This window comes from Charadrius vociferus, unplaced genomic scaffold (genome assembly GCF_000708025.1).
Source record: "Charadrius vociferus isolate BGI_N301 unplaced genomic scaffold, ASM70802v2 scaffold52, whole genome shotgun sequence".
Taxonomy (NCBI): Eukaryota; Metazoa; Chordata; class Aves; order Charadriiformes; family Charadriidae; genus Charadrius; species Charadrius vociferus.
In genome coordinates, this window is record NW_009647572.1 from 4049248 (window position 1) to 4068463 (window position 19216).

General features: G+C 38.1%; 1 protein-coding gene across 2 annotated transcripts in view; it reads right to left on the reverse strand.

Annotated features, from left to right (window-relative positions):
* The window catches only part of PNPLA8 (patatin-like phospholipase domain containing 8), a 40084-nt gene extending 21636 nt beyond the window's left edge, over positions 1 to 18448 (reverse strand). The window contains exons 1-7 of one of the 2 annotated variants that reach the window (XM_009880862.1): positions 17537 to 18448; positions 17243 to 17500; positions 15897 to 16046; positions 14523 to 14674; positions 12673 to 12767; positions 6688 to 6859; positions 1580 to 1637 (exon numbers count right to left, since the gene is read on the reverse strand). In XM_009880862.1, coding sequence (XP_009879164.1) covers positions 1580 to 1637; positions 6688 to 6859; positions 12673 to 12767; positions 14523 to 14674; positions 15897 to 16046; positions 17243 to 17500; positions 17537 to 18367 — 1716 coding nt within the window. In that variant the 5' untranslated portion in view covers positions 18368 to 18448. Of the gene's footprint in view, positions 1 to 1579; positions 1638 to 6687; positions 6860 to 12672; positions 12768 to 14522; positions 14675 to 15896; positions 16047 to 17242 lie in introns of both variants that reach the window. The other variant, XM_009880861.1, reaches the window with a different exon arrangement.
* Positions 18449 to 19216: the final 768 nt, after the last annotated feature.

Below are 19216 nucleotides of genomic sequence, written 5' to 3' on the forward strand. Positions count from 1 at the left end.
CAAACCAAACCACCAACCCACATCTAACAGCTATAATCACTCAAGGTGAGAGTACCTGTACTTATGGGTGAGTCTTACAATGTGCAAGAACTTCTAGTGATGATGCACACAGCCTGGCTGGCACTGTTCAGAACAACAGTCTAGCAGACAAGTGGGTGTTCAATTCCATTTTGTTTACTATTTCACAGAGTAGAGTGTTTTTGGGAAACGTTACTCAACAGCTCTAACAGCTGACGCTGTGATATTACTGTATGCATTTCCATTCTTCAGCTACGTAAGTTAAATAATTTAATTCACGGCAAGTCCATCCTTATAAAAACGAAAACAAGGAAAGTATAACTTCTATATGACAATGCGGAAGAAAAACACATGCATGATTCGTACTCCGTCACTTCATGGAGAAAGTTTCCTGTTCTTGTCAAAAGAAAGGTTTGGTTCTAAGCACTCCCAGAAGAAGAAAAAAGCTTTGGAAAATTTAACAGAAAGCTTATCAAACTGATGCTTGAGTTTATTCTTGGTAATACCCATACACACTTGCACTTCACGAAGCATTTTAAGTTGCAAAGTGCTGAGCACCTTCTGGAAAAATCCATCCACCATGAATTTAACAGCAGCAGAGCACAAAACTGCTGGTTTATTTTGATTTTGCTGTGCCTTGTAAAGAGTGCCACCACTGCCAGCACTACAAAGCAATTACTGGGAATAGTTAGTTTCAACTCTATTTATATTCGCATTTTATTACTGAAGAACATGGAAGGAAGCCAAAGATCCCGGTTCAAAGATAACTTTCAAGTCAACATAGGGCAGCTTCTCTCTCAGAAAGCAACATACCACTCCAGCCTTTTCATGTCCTTGTTTTAGCCACGGACTAGGAACGCAGTCAGTCAAGCACATGTTTCTATGTTTAGAAAAATGTGAATATCTTCCATTTAACAGTAAAGCATTGAATATAGTGCTATGACACCAAAACACCTGTTAATTACAGATTGTTCTGAAATATGTCCTATTATATTTCTCTTCTTTCTTCACAGCCTATCCTTCACCAAAAATAAAATACCCTTGCTTTCTCATCTTTCACTCTCGTGCTGCCGCTCTATATAACACCCCTCCAATTAATTGGTGCCCTTTAGATCATATACGAAGAGCAGAGATCTCGGGGCCAGTGAATGTGACAGGAGAAAACTTGATAATCCAGATAAACTAAGGAGAAACCCTGTTCTTTCACCACACAATAATAGAGAACACAGCTGACATGCAGCATCTCCAGATGCTAGAATTCTTACGCGAAAAAACAAACTTTGCACAACTTGAAGAAGCTGACCTAGTATTTCTCTGCTTCTAAGCCTTTTAACATCTCTGAAACACATTCTAACTTAGAGCATTAAATAAAAATATGAGAAATTGCTGCAGAAATTTAAGACGCTGATGAATTTTTATCCTTTAGAAGCATCTCATATGGAAGCTTGGAGAGCTCATGCTGTTTCCCCAATATTCTTCTAGGGATAGTACCCTTACTCAGAACTCTTAAAAGTACTTGTGGAATACATAATTAGTATTTACCTTAGAAAACTGTACTTACCTTTGGACATTTGGAATTTCTTGCAGTTTCAATCATAAGATTTGAGCCCATTTTTTCTCTACAAATAAGTGTAAAAAATTGAAAACGCTCCATCAGTTTAGCATGAACAGAAGACATACATTTTTATCATCCTTACTTCTGAGAACTTTGCATTTAAAAGAAACAATGCTTGGATTTCACTTTAATGATTGGATTTCTACGGTTGACTTCAATGAACCGATATTTCAAACCTTTTAGGCTGTTGGAAATAAGTCTGACGAGTGATTGTGGTCTTGATTCAGTTACTTCACCACATACTTAACCATAAATCATCAGGATTACTCAACTACTTTGCTACATTTAAGAATTAAAAAATCAACATCTTCATTAAATGGTTTTATAGTAATTAAAATTACTCTCCTGAATTGTTATGAAAACAAAAGCAAAGAAAGACAGACAACATTCTACATGATTCAGAAGAAAGTTAACACATCTACATGTAATCATCCATAACGGTAATTCAATATGCATTTAACATCCACTTTTCAGGTGGAACTTTTTCATATGCACACATTTTTATAAATCTGACAGTGAAATCACATGAATGGTCAACATTGTAATTTATCATCACATCAGCATTAGGGTCAGTATTCTAATTGCTAACGAGGAGGTAGCCCTCCTGCATAGTGCAGGAGACTGGAGTGTATCAGCATACTAGCCAGTAATATCGTATCAGCACCCATTTAAACTTTGATTTGCTTACAGCAAAGGTACAAAACTCTATAGAGCGGGTGCTCGTCCATAATGATCCCAAAGAGGCTTTCATTTAAATCAGTAAGTTTTCTCCCTCCCCTTGAATACAGCCCACACAAACACTGGTGGTGCATCTACCTTATTATGCAAAGACGGTTCTCAGTATGGCCACGCTTTTTAAGTAAGGTGATTCCATGTGTTGTTGTTAAGAGATCATCCACCTATAGCTTGCAGTACTGTGACAGTAGGTAGTAGTGCTTCCACTGTTAAAAACAACACCTTTATCAATCTAGTCCTCAATGTAGACAGTAAACTATATTTGGAGGCAGGACAATTTACTGTTCCACTATTGGATATCTGTGCTTGAAGGATGGCTGTGTATGCGTCTTTGAGAGGGAGGAAGGAAGGGGGAGAGCTTCTAGTCCTATGATTGAAGACTGCTGCTGACAGTATAGCACTGGCTTATGTTATTTTTTCCAACAAATGCATTATCTCCAGTCTCACAGTCATCAACTGGAAGGGGAAGAGTGCCATCTACACTCACTAATTGATTACAGGAGAGGAAGGCACACAAAACCATGAAGTAGGAATATTCAGAAATAAAAGCTGAGATTGACAGAGGTGAGATATGAAAGACATCTACTGATTTGCATCACTTTCACCTACTTCTTCCTAAGTATCTGTAGTAGGTACTTTTTCCCACACCCTGAATGCAAAGATTAAAAAACTGCATAAGCAATATCCACTGCTTAATAGGAATAGTCAAACTGAGTAATTATTTTCTCACATCTTGTTTCTTATGAAGACCAGAAACTGATGCTTCAGAGTAGGTACAAGAAATCCCTTGAACTACTATGCAAGTTTAAACATTAAAGTCTAAAGATAAATCCAAATTTATTTTAGTTTTGTTGCTAGCATTAATACTGTAACTGTGTATTGTATAAATGTCTTTGTCAAGCCCCACTGTTCAACTGGTTTTCTTTACCCAAGTCACAACACAATTAATTCCAGTTTACTCAAATACTGTGTTAAAAGAGAAAGTCTCCCAATTTTAATTTTTCTGAACAGTCCCTTGTTCTTGAAGAAGAGATGAGAATGGTAATCCTTAAAATATATTCCTATCTCAAATTACTGCTTTACCTCGTTTGCTTTTTTTAATGATAAAGAGTCCCAATTCCTTTATGTGATTTAGGTCACTGGCTACTTTTTACCAATCTTCCAACTGAAACCTTCTCTAAAACAGGGTAACTGGGACTGTAAATAGTACTGAAACTATATTATGGATTAATATAACAACATTATAATATTTTCTGTATTTTCAATCCCAGCCCTCACACACTGAATCATCTTCTGTATGCTGAACAAGCATACAGATGTTTCATTAAACTGTCCATGACAACACCCAAATCACTTCTGATATTAGGTTAAACCCTGTATTTTACATTTTTCCACTCATGGGTTATTACTTTACACATAATTTCATTTGCCATCCTATTTTTTCCATTTATCTGCTTTGTTAGTGTCTGTCTGTGACCTATGTCCCCCAGACATGACCTACCTAAACAAGTCTCCTTTGCAAATATTGTTCTTCCACTGCTTCAGGTCGCTAATATTGCAACACTTACTTCAATAATGCTATGAAGAACATATTGCCAAACATATGCTTACAGAAACATTCTAATGGGCTACAGCCAGGGTACAAATAGCCTGGAGAAAGAACACTCAATTTGAAAGGCAAAATTGTAACTTTTACTCCCTTCTAACAACAACAGAAGTACCAGGAAACTATGACTATTTACCAAATGTAGAGGAGGGACTTTTATTCCATGTTCCATAAAGATACAGAACATCTCACTGATAATGCTGCAAAATCTGATAAGTATGTCTGGAGTGAGTAACTGGTACGGAATGTGTTGCCTATCTACTCACTGGAGAGCAGTCTCAATTTATACTTCAATTTACGTAACAAATACTGGTTTGAAGTATTACCACTTGCAATACCAAACACACGCATTACCCACTTTCCTACCAACACAGAACATGTAACTTTTACCCTACCCTCTATACAATGCTTGATTGCTTCTTGAGATTACAAATTCCCAGTACGGGGATTTAGTTAAGTTTATGAAAACCTCTAGCTGCTCACCAAATTTCTCCAGTTTCTCAGGACAGTATGAAAGAAGAAAATTGTATATATAAACAACAGACAAAAGAAAACAGAAAACTTGGAACTATAAGCCTGGTTCTTCTTACAAATGCAATTCAATATAGCATTACATACATTGATGTATGACAAGTATAATTTTCTGCACAAAATAAAAGTAATTGATTAAGACTAGTCCTCAAACTGCAGTTCAAGGAATACATAAGAAGGGTTAAAATAAACATATATGTATATATGTAAGACATAAAATCAATTCCCTAGAGCACTCAGAACAAAAACTCAGTTAAACAAAATCAGTTGTAATTTTCTGAAATGGAATTTATAATATGCCTCATGAATACATGCAATATTAACCTAATGCAACAGTAGCTTAATTATTCTCAGCAAGAATACTTTCTGACAGACAATAATACCATCAATATTGTGGTAGGGCTGAATGTATATTGCATGCCTGTATATGGTAAATGGACACTCTCTATTTCAAGCAAGGCTGACAAGTCTACTACCATTTAATCAACAAAAAGCCACCCAGCACAGGTCAGGCTTTTAAATATAAAAAAAGCCCCATGAAGCACTTTTCCCATGCAATGACCAAAAGTTAGACCTGACCTTCTTATTGCCATAAAGAGATGCTATATAACCTTTCAATTCTCTTCTTAGTTCTAGGCTTCCACACCACAAGGAAGCCTGCAAGAATCATAGAATGGTTTAGGCTGGAAGGGACCTTGAAGATCATCCAGTTCCAACCCCCCTGCCATGGGCAGGGACACCTCCCACTAGACCAGGTTGCCCAAGGCCACGTCCAGCCTGGCCTTGAACACCTCCAGGGATGGGGCCTCAACGACCTCTCTGGGCAACCTGTGCCAGTGCCTTACCACCCTTAAAGTGAAAAACTTCTTCCTAATGTTTAATCCCTGCTGTTTCAATAAAATGCCGTGTCTGCATAGTGTCTCCCTTCAACATCGCAGAATTAGGTCAACAAAAAGTCATTTGTTGATCAGTAAATTTAATTTTTAATTTAGTCTATGGATAATATAATAATTGCCTGGCTTCTGTCCATTGCACAGGAGTAGCATGCTTTACCTCCCTCATGCTAAATGTAGCTGCAAAAAGTAATAGCATTTTAATTAATGGCATGTAAAATACTTTCACATGAGGTAATTTTGATTTTCACAAGACTTCTTTTAGTTGGGCAGGAAAGGAAGAGGAAAAGCAGAGAAAAATCTCTTTTCTAAAAAAAGAGGAACTCCAGATATCTGAAAAGAAAAACTCGTGATATTCATTTGATAAACACACTTATTCCTAAAAATATGCAAGAGCACACAGAAGCGCTTGGAAGCCTCTCTCTCCCCACTTCAGCAAAGGGAGATGCTTAAAACTCAGGCAGCACAGGTATTCCCACTATAATGTCCAGAAAAACTCCTTCAATCCCATAAAATGCATTAATCATGTTCCCAAAGGAATTTATTATTACTTATCCAAAGCAGCTTTGTACCATTTTAAATTTGGTCTCATAGAAGGCTGTTTCAGTTCTTTCAGTAGCAGTGCCAGCTTACACTGTTTGGGAAACTATGACATTGGTTTGCTAAAAGTTATAAACAATGGAACTACCAATACAAATACAGATGAATAAGTAATAAAACTTGTAATAAATGTTAATCATTTCTTCCAGTGACTTTTCCTGAATAGCCATTAATGCATTTGTATACATATCTACGAACAAACATCATTTCACTGGCAACTCTGACACAGCAGATATTTTTTAATTGCAATCTTTACTGCCCATTTCCCTTTTCAAAGAAAGGGGCAATGGGCAAAACCCCTCAATATATCAGCTAAGATTAAAAATTCCTACTGCAGCAGATTATTTCATTTCTCACCATGTCGCCTATAAGAAAAAAGGCACAGCAGGTGGCTGGAAAAATTTGTATCAGATCTATAATGAGTCAGATCAAGCAGAGCTGGCAAGCATACAGGAATATAATCAGAAATCGGTACACTAAAGCTTACTTTACTCCCCAGAAACAGAAATCATTACATTAGAGGCTTTCAATGTTTTGGTAAATATGAAAACAGCTATTTCAAAAGAATGAGACTATATGCTAATCCTTTCTGCTTGTTTTAAGAATTTGCTTACCAGTGAAACAATATCAAAACTGCAGGCTCTCAGACATTATACTAATTACTTTTCTAAAAATCATTTTTTACTTACTTGAGCATTTTTTCCCAGATGTCACTGTCATAAAAGGCGTGGCTCCAACCCATTTTGACTGTTCCAACAATCACATTCTGCTTAAAAACATCTGATCCTAACTTGCGATACAGTTCTTCACAATCATCCAGAGGGATATGGAACAACCCCAACATAAAAGCTAATATAGCCCCTGAAGAAGAAATATTTTGAAATGTAAAATACAGCCTGGAGTAAGATTATAAAGATAGATTCTCAATTAATGTAGTTCATAGGTTAGCAGAACATCTATCTTGAAAAGGGAAGACCAACTGACATTTATATCACTAAATTCCTGTTCAAAGATCACAATTTATGTTTTAAAGGACATATACAAGACAGGAAAAGTCTCCTTTCAAAAACAGAACTATAAGAAGTTGAAAACTGCATTATTTCAGTTTTCAGATTTCACCCCTGCAAACATGTATATGGCAGAAAGCAAATTAAATCCACTGCTTTATCTGGAAAGAGAAATAAGTAAGAGACATCGATGCTGTGGTATTAAAAATGTATTTGGAGCATTACTTGCTATCTGGCAAACTCTGAGTCAGTAAAGAAAAATTCTAGGAAAATTCTTTTAAAAGAAGGGAGTTTTGACTAGTTTGGAACACATTTGGTTGCAACCATTTAAAATGAGTCATTCATACATACTGCCATCTAGTGTGTGCCTAAAAAAACATATATGACCTACCCTTGTAGGAACAAAACAACAGTATCCAAAAAGCATGGGTACAGAATGCCATTAAAAAGACTGTGGAAAAATACAATTAATCCATCACTACAATTCTTTGATATATTAAGCTGAAAGGGACATATGCAACCTTTAAATCTCATTGTGCAACACTGGGAGGACATGTAATTAAGCATTAGGAATAATCAGGACATGATTTTTCCAATTTGGAAATGAATGTAATAGGTTTGAATAAAATTAATTTGAAAAGCAGTAAATTCTTGAACTAGACAAGAATAAAACTCATATGCAGAAAGAACTACATAAAGAAAGTTAGAGAAGGCTTTAAAGGAAACATGACTTCCAAGTTGCTTTTGCTCCCACAAACCCCACTGCCACAATAGCTGAGCGTCAGTGGATTGATGGTCTCAATTTTTAAAAATATAACACACATGCTTAATATACCTGGGGCTAATTGACACATGAAAGTTTCATCAACAGAAACTTACTCAACTGCCAAATCACCAAGTGCATGAATTCAACACAGACTAAATATCTAGCAGCAGAGAAACACCATTTTCCTCAATCATGCAAATCCTCTGCTACCTTCTTTTCCTACTAACTCTCCAGCACCAATTCTAGAATATCATGCATTTGCTATTTTGGTGAACGGTTTCAAATCCAAAGAGCCAAAATTCATATCAAATGCAAACTCATTTTTACTTCACCTCCTGAGAAACAGCACCAAAAACTGCAGTCCGCATCAGCACACAAGTGGCAGTAGATAATACCAGAGTCAAGGTACACATTAGAGGGCTTTGCTGAAACCTGCTGGATGGTCATAAGACACTCACAGGAGAGTAAGATCAACATCAAAGATACAGTGCAGGCTCTACCAAGTGGTCCAGTGAAAAAGTTTCTGATGCTTCCATCACATCCTGCTCTGTATCACAGATTCCTACCACTCCAGCCACCATCTCACCCAGGCCAACACTTCAGGGGGAGGAAAAAACCTAAATAAAACCTGGGAGGCTAAGAAGCGTATCTTGAAGAACACAGGGATACAGCTGGCTAATAAGACACATAAGCTAGAATATAACCTGAAAGATGGAAGTACTCCTTCCTTATTCGGTACTAGTAAGATTTCAGCTGAAGTGCTATATCTGTACCTGAATGACATTCTTCAAAAAAGACGTAGACCTATTGAAAAAAAAACAAACAGGAGTAATACACAAAAAAGTCCCCAAAACCCCATCACACATCAAGGAAATGGGTCTGTGAGGAAGGTCTGAGTAAACAGGCTATGACAAAAGCCTTTAAATGCACAGAAGGCTGCTGCAAGGAGAAAAGAAAGAATCTGTTATCCATGTTCCTGGGGAGTCAGGACAAGAGGAAAAAAATTTGAACATCAACAGGAAGATCCACGTTACACATGTGGATTTTTTTTTTTCCCCAAACGTAAAGCCAGCAGAGCACTAGCACAAATTTTCTGAAGAGGTATGACATGATTCAAAATCTTACAAAATTGTCAATAGTGAGGCACACACAGCTGATCCTTCCCGTGGGAAACAAGATAACCTCCTAAGGACGCTTACAGCTGTATAACAGCATGACTTGACTTACTCATGAATTCTCCTGAAAAAAATACCTTTTCTATCAGAAAGGTTTTCAAAATGCATTTCAAAACTGGAAAGACATCATGGGGGGAAAAAAAAAAAATCACCACAGGGAGATGCCCATTTTGTTTAAGGAGACTCCTTATCTGCAAATCACTGAAGTCTGGGAGAATATGTGGGAGCACTAGCCCAATGCTGTTCTTAACAACTTGGGAGAAATATTTTGGGAAAGTATCCTTAGGTGAAGTATTTATGCAACCTTCACATACATCCAAAACTGCTGATCAAAGAGACCAGTACAATTCAGATGTCTTTGTAGTAGAACACACTGGAAAACAGTATACTTAGAGAACCTTTGATCACAGTATGTCAATGATGTAACCCCTTATATGATGCACTTGAATGCCACTAATTATTAGAACAACATAGAATTTTAGGAACAACATGTATTTTTAAATTCTTGGAGCAGGCCAGCACATTTGAAAATGGGGTAGTACACACTTTGCCTGATCACATACTCTTGATGTTATATACTGCTCCCTGTGACTGAATTGTAAGCGCACTACTATTGAGAAGTATCGTTGATATATTGGGAGACCGCATGAGCGGTTAAAAGAACATACAAGCCACACCCACAGCATACCTGCAGCTAAGTTGTCCTCAATGTGTTAAGTGCTCTATGTGCCTGTAAAAGCATGTCGTGCTCTGGAGAACAGTGATTATCACCCTCACTTACAGAATTCCCACCAGCCCAGTTCCTGGGGCAATGGCACTTCTTCCTCTCAACTGCTTTGTTTTCACCTCTGGATTTTTGCACAGAACAGGCACAAACTTGGTACAGAATTTACATTAACTTAGTTCCCCATAAAGAAAGTTCAGTGGCCATCGCTGTGCTGCCTGTGCTTGCAGATTTTCTGGTGCTTCCAAGCCCAGATATTGTGCTCAGCAATAGGCAGGTGACCTAAGTATGCAGGGCCCATTACAGCATCATTATAGTGACCTTTGTCTGCAACTACATTTACACCCTATGACCACCAGTGAAGTACAGGGAAGCTAACTAAAAAGGCAGACTCTGTGACACTGAATTCACAGCAAACTGCTTATTTCTAAACCTCAAAGGCAAACCAGCTACATGATAGTAAGTTATGAAAAGCACATCAGAAAAAAAGAACCGTAATGCACAAGAGGCATCCTTCCTTTCATTTAACACATCACTCTTTAAACCACTATTCATCCAGCTGCAAGCTTCTGCAAATTCTGTTGGCATATGTACCACCAACACAAATTGAAATGGTGAAGTACACCGCTAGCACATGCTGATGGATACGCACAACCTCTCCCAGCCATGTCTTGTCACCAATTATTGCAAACTGGACTACCACAGACAAATGCTTGATAGTGTAAACAAAGCTTAAAAGAACATTTTAAGTACTTATGAGCAGTACAAACCCCAAAATCTGGTGAAGAATTAAGAATAAATTTAGGTCTAATCAGAGTAGTGGGATGGAATTAAGAACACCAGGCCTCTCTACCAAAGATAAAATGTCTTTGCTATGATTGAAGGAGACATCAGAGAAGTGCTTGGTTAGTGAAACTATGTTCCCAAAAAAACAACCACTGACTGCTAAATTAATTAACAAAGGATTTCTTTTTCAAAGACTATTAAAATCATAAAGCAGGGAACTATATTGTGCCTACAAACAAATTCTGTCTAGCAGACCTAAACATTTTCCTCTTCTCTACTATTTTGAGCATACTAAGCAAATCTCTGGAAACACAAACATTGCATCTAGTCATGGTGATCAGCATTTAATGTTATTTCTGACTTAAACTGTACGGAAGATGAGTATAGTGCAAAAAAAAAAAAAGAATTTGGGGTTCTAAAGGAAACCAAGCTATTGAACTACAGCATACCCCTTATCATAGAATGGTTTAGGTTGGAAGGGACATTAAAGATCATCGAGTTCCAACCCCCCTGCCATGGGCAGGGACACCTCCCACTAGACCAGGTTGCTCAAAGCCCCATCCAGCCTGGCCTTGAACACTCCCAGCCATGGGGCCTCTGCAACTTCTCTGGGCAACCCGTTCCAGTGTCTCACCACCTTCCCAGTGAAAAATTTCTTTCTAGTATCCAATCTGAATCTACCCTCTTTCAGTTTAAAGCCATTCCCCCTCATCCTATCACTACATGCTCTTGTAAAAAGTCCCTCTCCAACCTTCTTGTAGGTACCCTTCAGATACTGAAAGGCCACAATAAGATCTCCCCAGCGCATCCTCTTCTCCAGGCTGAATAACCCCAACTCTCTCAGCCTGTCCTCATAGGAGAGGTGCTCCAGCCCTCTGAGTATCTTCATGGCCTCCTCTGGACCTGCTCTAGAGGGTGTCAGATGTTAGAAATCAGCATTATGCTGCTACTGGTCTAGCATCATTTCCAAAAGAGATGACTGTCTTTTAAAAAGAAAGTTATGCTTTACAGTTTCCTACTTCCAAAGGAGGAGTAATTTATCATGGAGTCACAGAGCAATTAAGGCTGGGAGGTCATCTAGTCCAACCTCCTGTTCAAACAGGTTCAATTAGAACAGGTTACTCAGGACTTGTTCAGCCGAGTTTTGACTGTCTACAGAGACGGAGATTCCACAGTGTGTGCACGCAACTCTTTCCAGCGTCTGACCATCCTTGCAAGGAAAACATGATTCCCTGTACCAAATCGTAACTTCCCATACTCCAACTTGGCTGTTGGCTTTTCTCCTATCACTGTGCATCTTCAGGAAGAGCCTAGCTTCATCTTCTCTGTATTTTCCTATTAGTTGAAACAGCAATAAGGCCTCCCCTTAGCCTTCTCTTATGGCTGAATAAACCCAGTTTTTGCACTCTCCCCTTTTTGTCATGACCTGCAGTCCCCTGACCATCTACGTGGCCCTCTGCCAGACTCACCCTGTATGTACAAGAGCGTATGCAACAGATTAAGGATCTACTGAGAAGCCTAAAACTAGACATACAGTGGCCACACAGAGACCCTTAATCTGTTGGGTATGTTCTTGTGCATACAAACCAATACGTGGTCAACTTTCTTTGCTGCAAGGGTACACTGATGATTCATGTTCAACTTGTTCCAACAGGACCAGGCCTTTTTCTGTAAAGATGGTTTCTAGCCTGTCAGCCCACCTCAGATGGAGTGCTTGGCACTTGGCTTTACTGAACCTTAGGTGGTTCCTGTCAAGCCATTTCTCCACCCTGCACAGGCCAATCTGAACAGAGGGCATTCACTGTACTGACCACTTCCTCTAATTTAGTATCATCCAAGATCTTGCTACAGGCGCACTCTGTCCTGCTGCACAGGTCACCAGTAAAGACAGGAAACACTACTGGCCCAGCATTAATCCCTGAGGGATGTTACCTTAGCTGTCTGTAAAGCCCCATAAACATGTCAGATACTTGTATCTGTGCACAAAATGAAGGTTTCACATTGGTTGAAAAAAATTACAATTCAGTTTGAAGTTATGAGCGTATCAAGAATCACCCAAAGCTCTTATTCAAAAGAAAAAAGAAAGGCTTTAGAAATCACACCTGTACTTTCCAAGCTTACACTCAGAAACGGACAAGTTCTGCAAAATCTACATTTATTCTCAGGATGTTCTTCTACTGTATTGATAGCAAAATTCCAATTTTTGGCTTAATTACCTGTGCTTACACCACAAATGTAGTCAAAAAGTTGATGAACCGGCTTTCCAGTTAGTTCTTCTAGTTTCCGTAGAGTCTGAAGTGCAACTAAACCCCTGAAACACAAAAATACCCCTTCACATACAATAGTAGTTTAATCTTACATAGCTCTAATTAAGCCCACCTTTGCTTAATTGTAACTAATTATAACTGAGTGACAACAACAGTAAGAATCCTGAGTATTTCAGGGAATGAAAGAGTAGCAGAACACAATTAAAGTGGAATGATGAATACTAAATATAAATGACATAGTCAGGCATACCAAAACTAGTATTCAACAGCTACAGCCATACTGTTTTGTAGCCATACTGTTCTGTAGCAAAGGCTCAGGGATGACCATCTTCTGCAGATGTAGACTCAGGATAGATTTTAGCTGTATCCACACCACACAGCACTTAAAGTTTGGTCTTAACAGGGCTATACAATGCCCCATGGGACATAGTATTTTTCTGTCTGTAGTTTTTTTTGCCTCAATTCAATGTGCCTGAAATAATAGCAGAGATGCATTCCAGACCATCGGACTTGTGCTTCTATAGCACAAGGCAGAGTCTGCCATTCAAAGGTGCTAACTGTGCTGGGCTAGAGCTAGAGAACTGCGTATGGCGAAAGGAGCACCAAACCAAGTACCATCTTGCAAACACATTCCACTGAGAATGGCACCTCCTGCATGCTGCCCCCAAATCTGTCCTGGCTTGTGCTGAAGAGCACTAATCAACCCAGTCCAAAACTACAACCAGCTGAACACCACCAATTAAGTGCCACAACAGCCAGTAGTCGGTACTCAGGCTCACTCTCTGGACTTGTTTCATTTAGTGTTATAGATGTAAATACCGCTTTCTAAATATACAGTGTCTTATAATGTCACTCCCCTAGAAATCCAACAGAAAAGTTAACACACTTTATTTGTACATATTGCATGCTTCTTTCTACTTAGTTAAATCTTCATGGTTTACAATGAACTTTTGGAAACACAAATGTTGAAGTTGTGACATACACTCACTCCTTACTTAAGACAACTGATTTTGATGCAAGTAAAGAAATACTACGGGGAAACAAAAAGTTCATGAAACTGTATTTCTCCAAGGACTTCACACTTTCTACCAATAAAGATTTGTGAATCAGTAAATATTTACCAACAAAATTTCTTCAAATAAGCCTGAAAACAAATTTAATGAACATATTTCTGCTACAACTCCTTGCAAATTGTGGTAGGTGCATAAATTCATGCAGAACTAGGGCACATGTAACTAAGGACATGTGCTGCATAAATTTAAAAAAAAAAAAAAAAGCATTCGCTGTAGAAGAAATATAAATCAACAGCACAGCTAGAATACCTTTCCCCACTAGCCTATTCATTCTTTCATAGCAGACCAGTCCTGCTAAGGCAGGTCACCCTCTAAGCAAGTGCAAGAACATTTTTTGTATTACTAAGTCAACACACTCATAAGAGTATAAACTACTTCTAGCATTTCACATCAATTTTGTATTTCCGAGATTAGATTTCTGAGCAGACTAACCCAAACAACCATTTAATTTACTTCCAAAAGGAGAAAGAGCCAATCCAAGCACTTAAGTGTGTAGCCAACTTTAAATGGGTACATAATTTCAGTGTCATAGGAATACTAATGCATGGAAATTTAAGCACAAATGCATACAAAAATAATACCCATCACTTGGATAGTCAAACGTAACATAACTGTAAATCATAAATTGCATCTTTGGGCACAAACTTATTAAAGAGAAACCGAAATTTTCTCTCCAGTTACAGTATGAAAAAGGTTACAAATATATAAAAAACCCATAGGTTTTACCTTGTTCCTCCTCCATCAATAGTGAGGACTCGAATTCCCCAGCCTTTCACAGGGTCTGTATATCCAATTATAGCTAAAGTCTCTCTAACAGCAGCCTGAAGACTTTCGTCATTTGCCTGTCTCAGTCGCAGTAGGCATGGGATTAATTTTTCCTGTTGATAAATACAAAGATATTTCATTATATGTTTATACCAAAAGAATCCAAGCTTAAATTTACTAGTTTGGCATTTAAGCCTAAAAGGAATAAATTAGTTAAACTCAGAGGAAAACTTCTTTAAATCTGTATTAACCCATCTCTCTTTCTAACAACGGAGAGAAAGGACTCCAATATTATGTCATACACGCCTCATTGCTAAAGTAACTACCTATCAGAATTAAACAATCAAGATGAAATGTAAATCTTTTGAATGGCTAGAAAAGCTACATTTACCAGCAGTTTAGTTTTATTGACTTTAATGTCACATTGGCCAACTCAAGTATGGAGCACAACAAGTATAGCTAAAAGCCCAGATTTTGCTCAATAAGTATCACACTGCTTCAAAATAGGAAATGCCTTCTAAGTGCACTAATATTAAAACAAAACAAAAACTAAAATTCTTCCTCACACTGTGTAATTTTAAAATGTCAAATATTATCACAAAGATACAGAGGATTATAAACAAAATGGGAGTAGAGAATGTACTCTTTCGTAATAAAGTAATTCACATCTATTCATGTGGACGCTCAACTCATACCCTGACCAGATGATTCATCTGGCCTGCACTCCATTCCTGAAGATCTCCTTTCCAGCAATTCTACGGTCTATGTCACACACCTGTCACATCTTGTGGAAAAAGGCATGGGACTGACAAATGTTGTGATTTGGGTAGTACTGCTCGAATAGTCTATGACCCACCTCCTGTCCTCTCACTGCAGGAAAGAGAATGAGTAGGACTAGATTACATGAACTTATTTGATGGTTATACTCCACTCTTGTCACCTCTCTTCGAAGGAAGCATGCAAACAAGCATAAAAACTGTTGTGTATATACAGATCAACTGTACCGTACATTCCCGTCTGGTCAACTGCAACAGAGGACACAGTGTACGACCTTCCGTCTACTACTAGAATAAGCTATACTATCTATCCACATGACAATGCTGTATGCTTCTAAATTAAACATTGCAATCTTAAGAGCCTTTAGCTAAACTAATGATAGTTGGCATGAGAGTTTGCTTGAACCAGCTAAAAAATAGCTGTAGACATTCACATTGCAATCTTTACAAACAGAAAATACGACTAGCCCACAAAAGCACAGAAGAAAGTTTTATGTTATTTTATGTCAATTGTCTGTCAGGTATTTATTTTTTGGAAAAGTATAAAGACAATTTGCACCTTAATTGCAACTCCTCTGCTCTCTGGAAATTCTAGAAGATGATAGGTCAGTTCTTCAACCCTGCTGATACAGACTCTTCGATTAGAGGATCTTCGTAGGGCTTGAACTAAAGCTCGAGTCCTGTTATCAATACTCACTCTTGCAATAATCTAAAAAAAGATAAAGTTATACAGATAACATAAAACTACTCTAAGAAATGTGTACAATTTCTCAAGACTAATTCCAAACTGTTATTTTAAGATTTCTCAGAAGTAATGGACAGCATGTTGTACCAGAGATCTGCTACCAGCTCCAAGTAAGCATTGCTCAAACATAAACAGGCAACCTTTTGATTCTTTGTTTACTAGAAAAATAAATAGAGGAGGCTCACAGCAACAATACACCAAACAAACATCTATCAGCATGTACTCAGATGTATTTTCAGGGCAACTGGGAAATCATAATATTTGGACCAGTAAGGAGTGTGAGACTGCTACTGCAACAACAAAAAAGCAACTAGATCTATCTATATTTATGTACTCTCTCTCTACATATACATAAACTTACTATCTGTGTATACTATACACACGTACTACAGACTTTATATATAAACCTACATACAGATGTATGTACTTCTATAAAAAGTATATGCACATTTTTATATACCTATACCTACATTTAAGTACAGAGATATGTAAGTTTACATAACTTACATATAGTATGTATATATAAGTTTATATAGATTTTATATGCGTATATACATATATACTCATTTATACAAGTACATATATAGTTATATGTATGTATAAATATAAACATATGTGTACATATATAGTATATATAGATATACTTTTACGTATGTTAGTAGATGCATAGGTATATACTCATTTATCTAAGTATGTATACCTTATTGCAGCCTTTCAGTACTCAAAGGGGGCTTATAAGAAAGATGGGGACAGTCTTTTTAGCAGTGCTTGTTGCAATAGGACAAGGGGTAACATTTTTAAACTAAAAGAGGTAGACTTAAACTTAAGACTTTAGACTAAATATAAGGAAGAACTTTTTTTATAATAAGGGTGGTGAAACACTGGCACACGTTGCCCAGAGAAGTTGTGGATGCCCCATCCCTGGAAATGTTTAAGGTCAGGTTGGACGGGGCATTAAGCAAGCCGATCTAGTTGAAGATGTCCCTGCTCGTTGCAGGGGGGTTGGACTAGATGACCTTTAAAGGTCCCTTCCAACCCAAACTATTCTATGATACGCAATTTTACATATAGCTATATACACATACATGTATGTATAGAGTATATATACACTTGTATAAAAAATACATATATATAGAAATAATATATAAAGACAGACTTACCTTTTCTCTCTGAAGAGACAGATGCCTTTCCTTCTCTTCTGCAGTCTTGGCCTCTTTTGCTTTGTCCTCCTCATCTTTCTCAGACACTTCTTGTTCTGGCTGTTTACTCTTTTCTTGTGAAACAACTTTTGTATCGGATCTTAACTTGGGAACCAACCCACCGATGTAACTGTCTACAAAAGCTTGTACACTGTTACTGGGATATGAAAGAAAGTTTGCAATACTTTTTTTAGTGGAAACTGGAAGAGCAGTATTTGTCTTTAGAGCACCCAGAGTCTCTGCTTCAGGAGCTACAGTAGCTGCTGAATCCACTGTCTTTTCTTCAGTCATTACAGTACCTTCTGATGAATCAAGCTTATTCCTCTCTTCACTTTTAGAGTCCTGTAATAAAGCATTCCTTTTTTTCTCTTGATCCATAACAGAATTACTGTTAAAGTACCAGTTGATATGATCAGCTACAAAGTTGTAAGTCTCTCCAAAATTTGTAGAAAAGTAGCTTATATGAAAAAGGTGTGTTTTAGTAGACGCTGAATCTTCTGGAGTATCTTGATGAGAGCCACTTGAGTGTACTAACATAGACTCCGAGTTTTCATTTGCACAAGCGGATTTCTTTGCAGCTGGGCCTCTGTTGCAATCCTCCTGAGTTCTGGCATCTGTGACTTGTTTATCATTTTCTAGATTTGCATTGATGTTATTTGCATCTGCATTACTTTTATTTGCTTTTCCCAGGGCACCTGAGTGTGTCTTTAATCGAGCAATCCGTGAAACCAGTTCACTGTGAGTCCCAGACACTGCCTTTGAAACAGAATCTATAGTATTCTTAATTCGTGACATGCGATTGTTCACTTTTGTAAGTCCTTTGGAAGAAGAAGTTAAAAGTTTAGAAACTCTGTAGTATAAGAAGTCATGGCTGTAAATGTATTTGTTGTACCAAAATGTTCTGCTTCTGGCCCATTTACACCGAGGCTCGCTTGTATGAAAAACTCTCGGGTGAATGGCATGATTTATCCTCCAGCAGACTTTAGGTCTATACAAGTACAGGTATTTGTTTCTTTGCTTCCACCAAAGACTTTTTGGGCTAATCACAAAGAACAAATATGCGTCTAAAGATAAATGAACTGTCATTACTTATAAATAATTGCACCTTTTCTATGTTGATTGTCTACTTCATTCCAGAAAATATACTTCAATAAATAAGTCTCATATCACGGTGTTGTCTGAAAAAGAAAAAAACACCACACCAATGGAAACCCCAAACCAGTAACAAGTTAAACTAAAATCACAGAGTTGCTTAAAGCAGCTGCAGCTTACTTATTCTTTCAGTAAAGACAGATAAACATTCAAATCAAACAATCTCATGGGAGCATCTACTGATCAGGACATTTGGCAGTACCATCCCAACATTTTTATTTCAACACGTTATTCCTTAAAGGCCAGTTTAAGTCCATCTTGAGCAATGCAGAACACTCGTTGAAAGCATTTAGCAACACACATAAAATTACTTGCTGGTATTCCCAATAGAGAGAAATACATATCTCTTTAGCAAATTATCTTGTGCAAAGCCCAAATTTCAAAGGAAACTGTCATTCCACAACCAGCCCTTAGCAGAATTCCTCCCAGGGAAAAGGGCACCAATTCTTTGAGCAAAGCTTCAGTATAAAGCCACGAGTTCAACAAAGCGTTCCTGTACCAAGAGCTGAGGGCAGTATGTGATCCTCACTCTATGAAGAGGGACGCTTCTGGGGTGGATCAGAGTTTTAGACAGTACTCAAGAGCTGCGCTGACACCGCCGGGGCGAATCCATTACTCGCCTCAATGGCAAGCCCAGACCTCCCTGGCTGCTATGACGAGTGCCAGGGGGGCTCGGGCAGGCCGACACCAGGGGGGCTCGGGCAGGCCGACACCAGGGGGGCTCGGGCAGGCCGCCACTTGCACAGGCCGACGCCAAAGCAACAACAGCAGAGGCGACCCCGC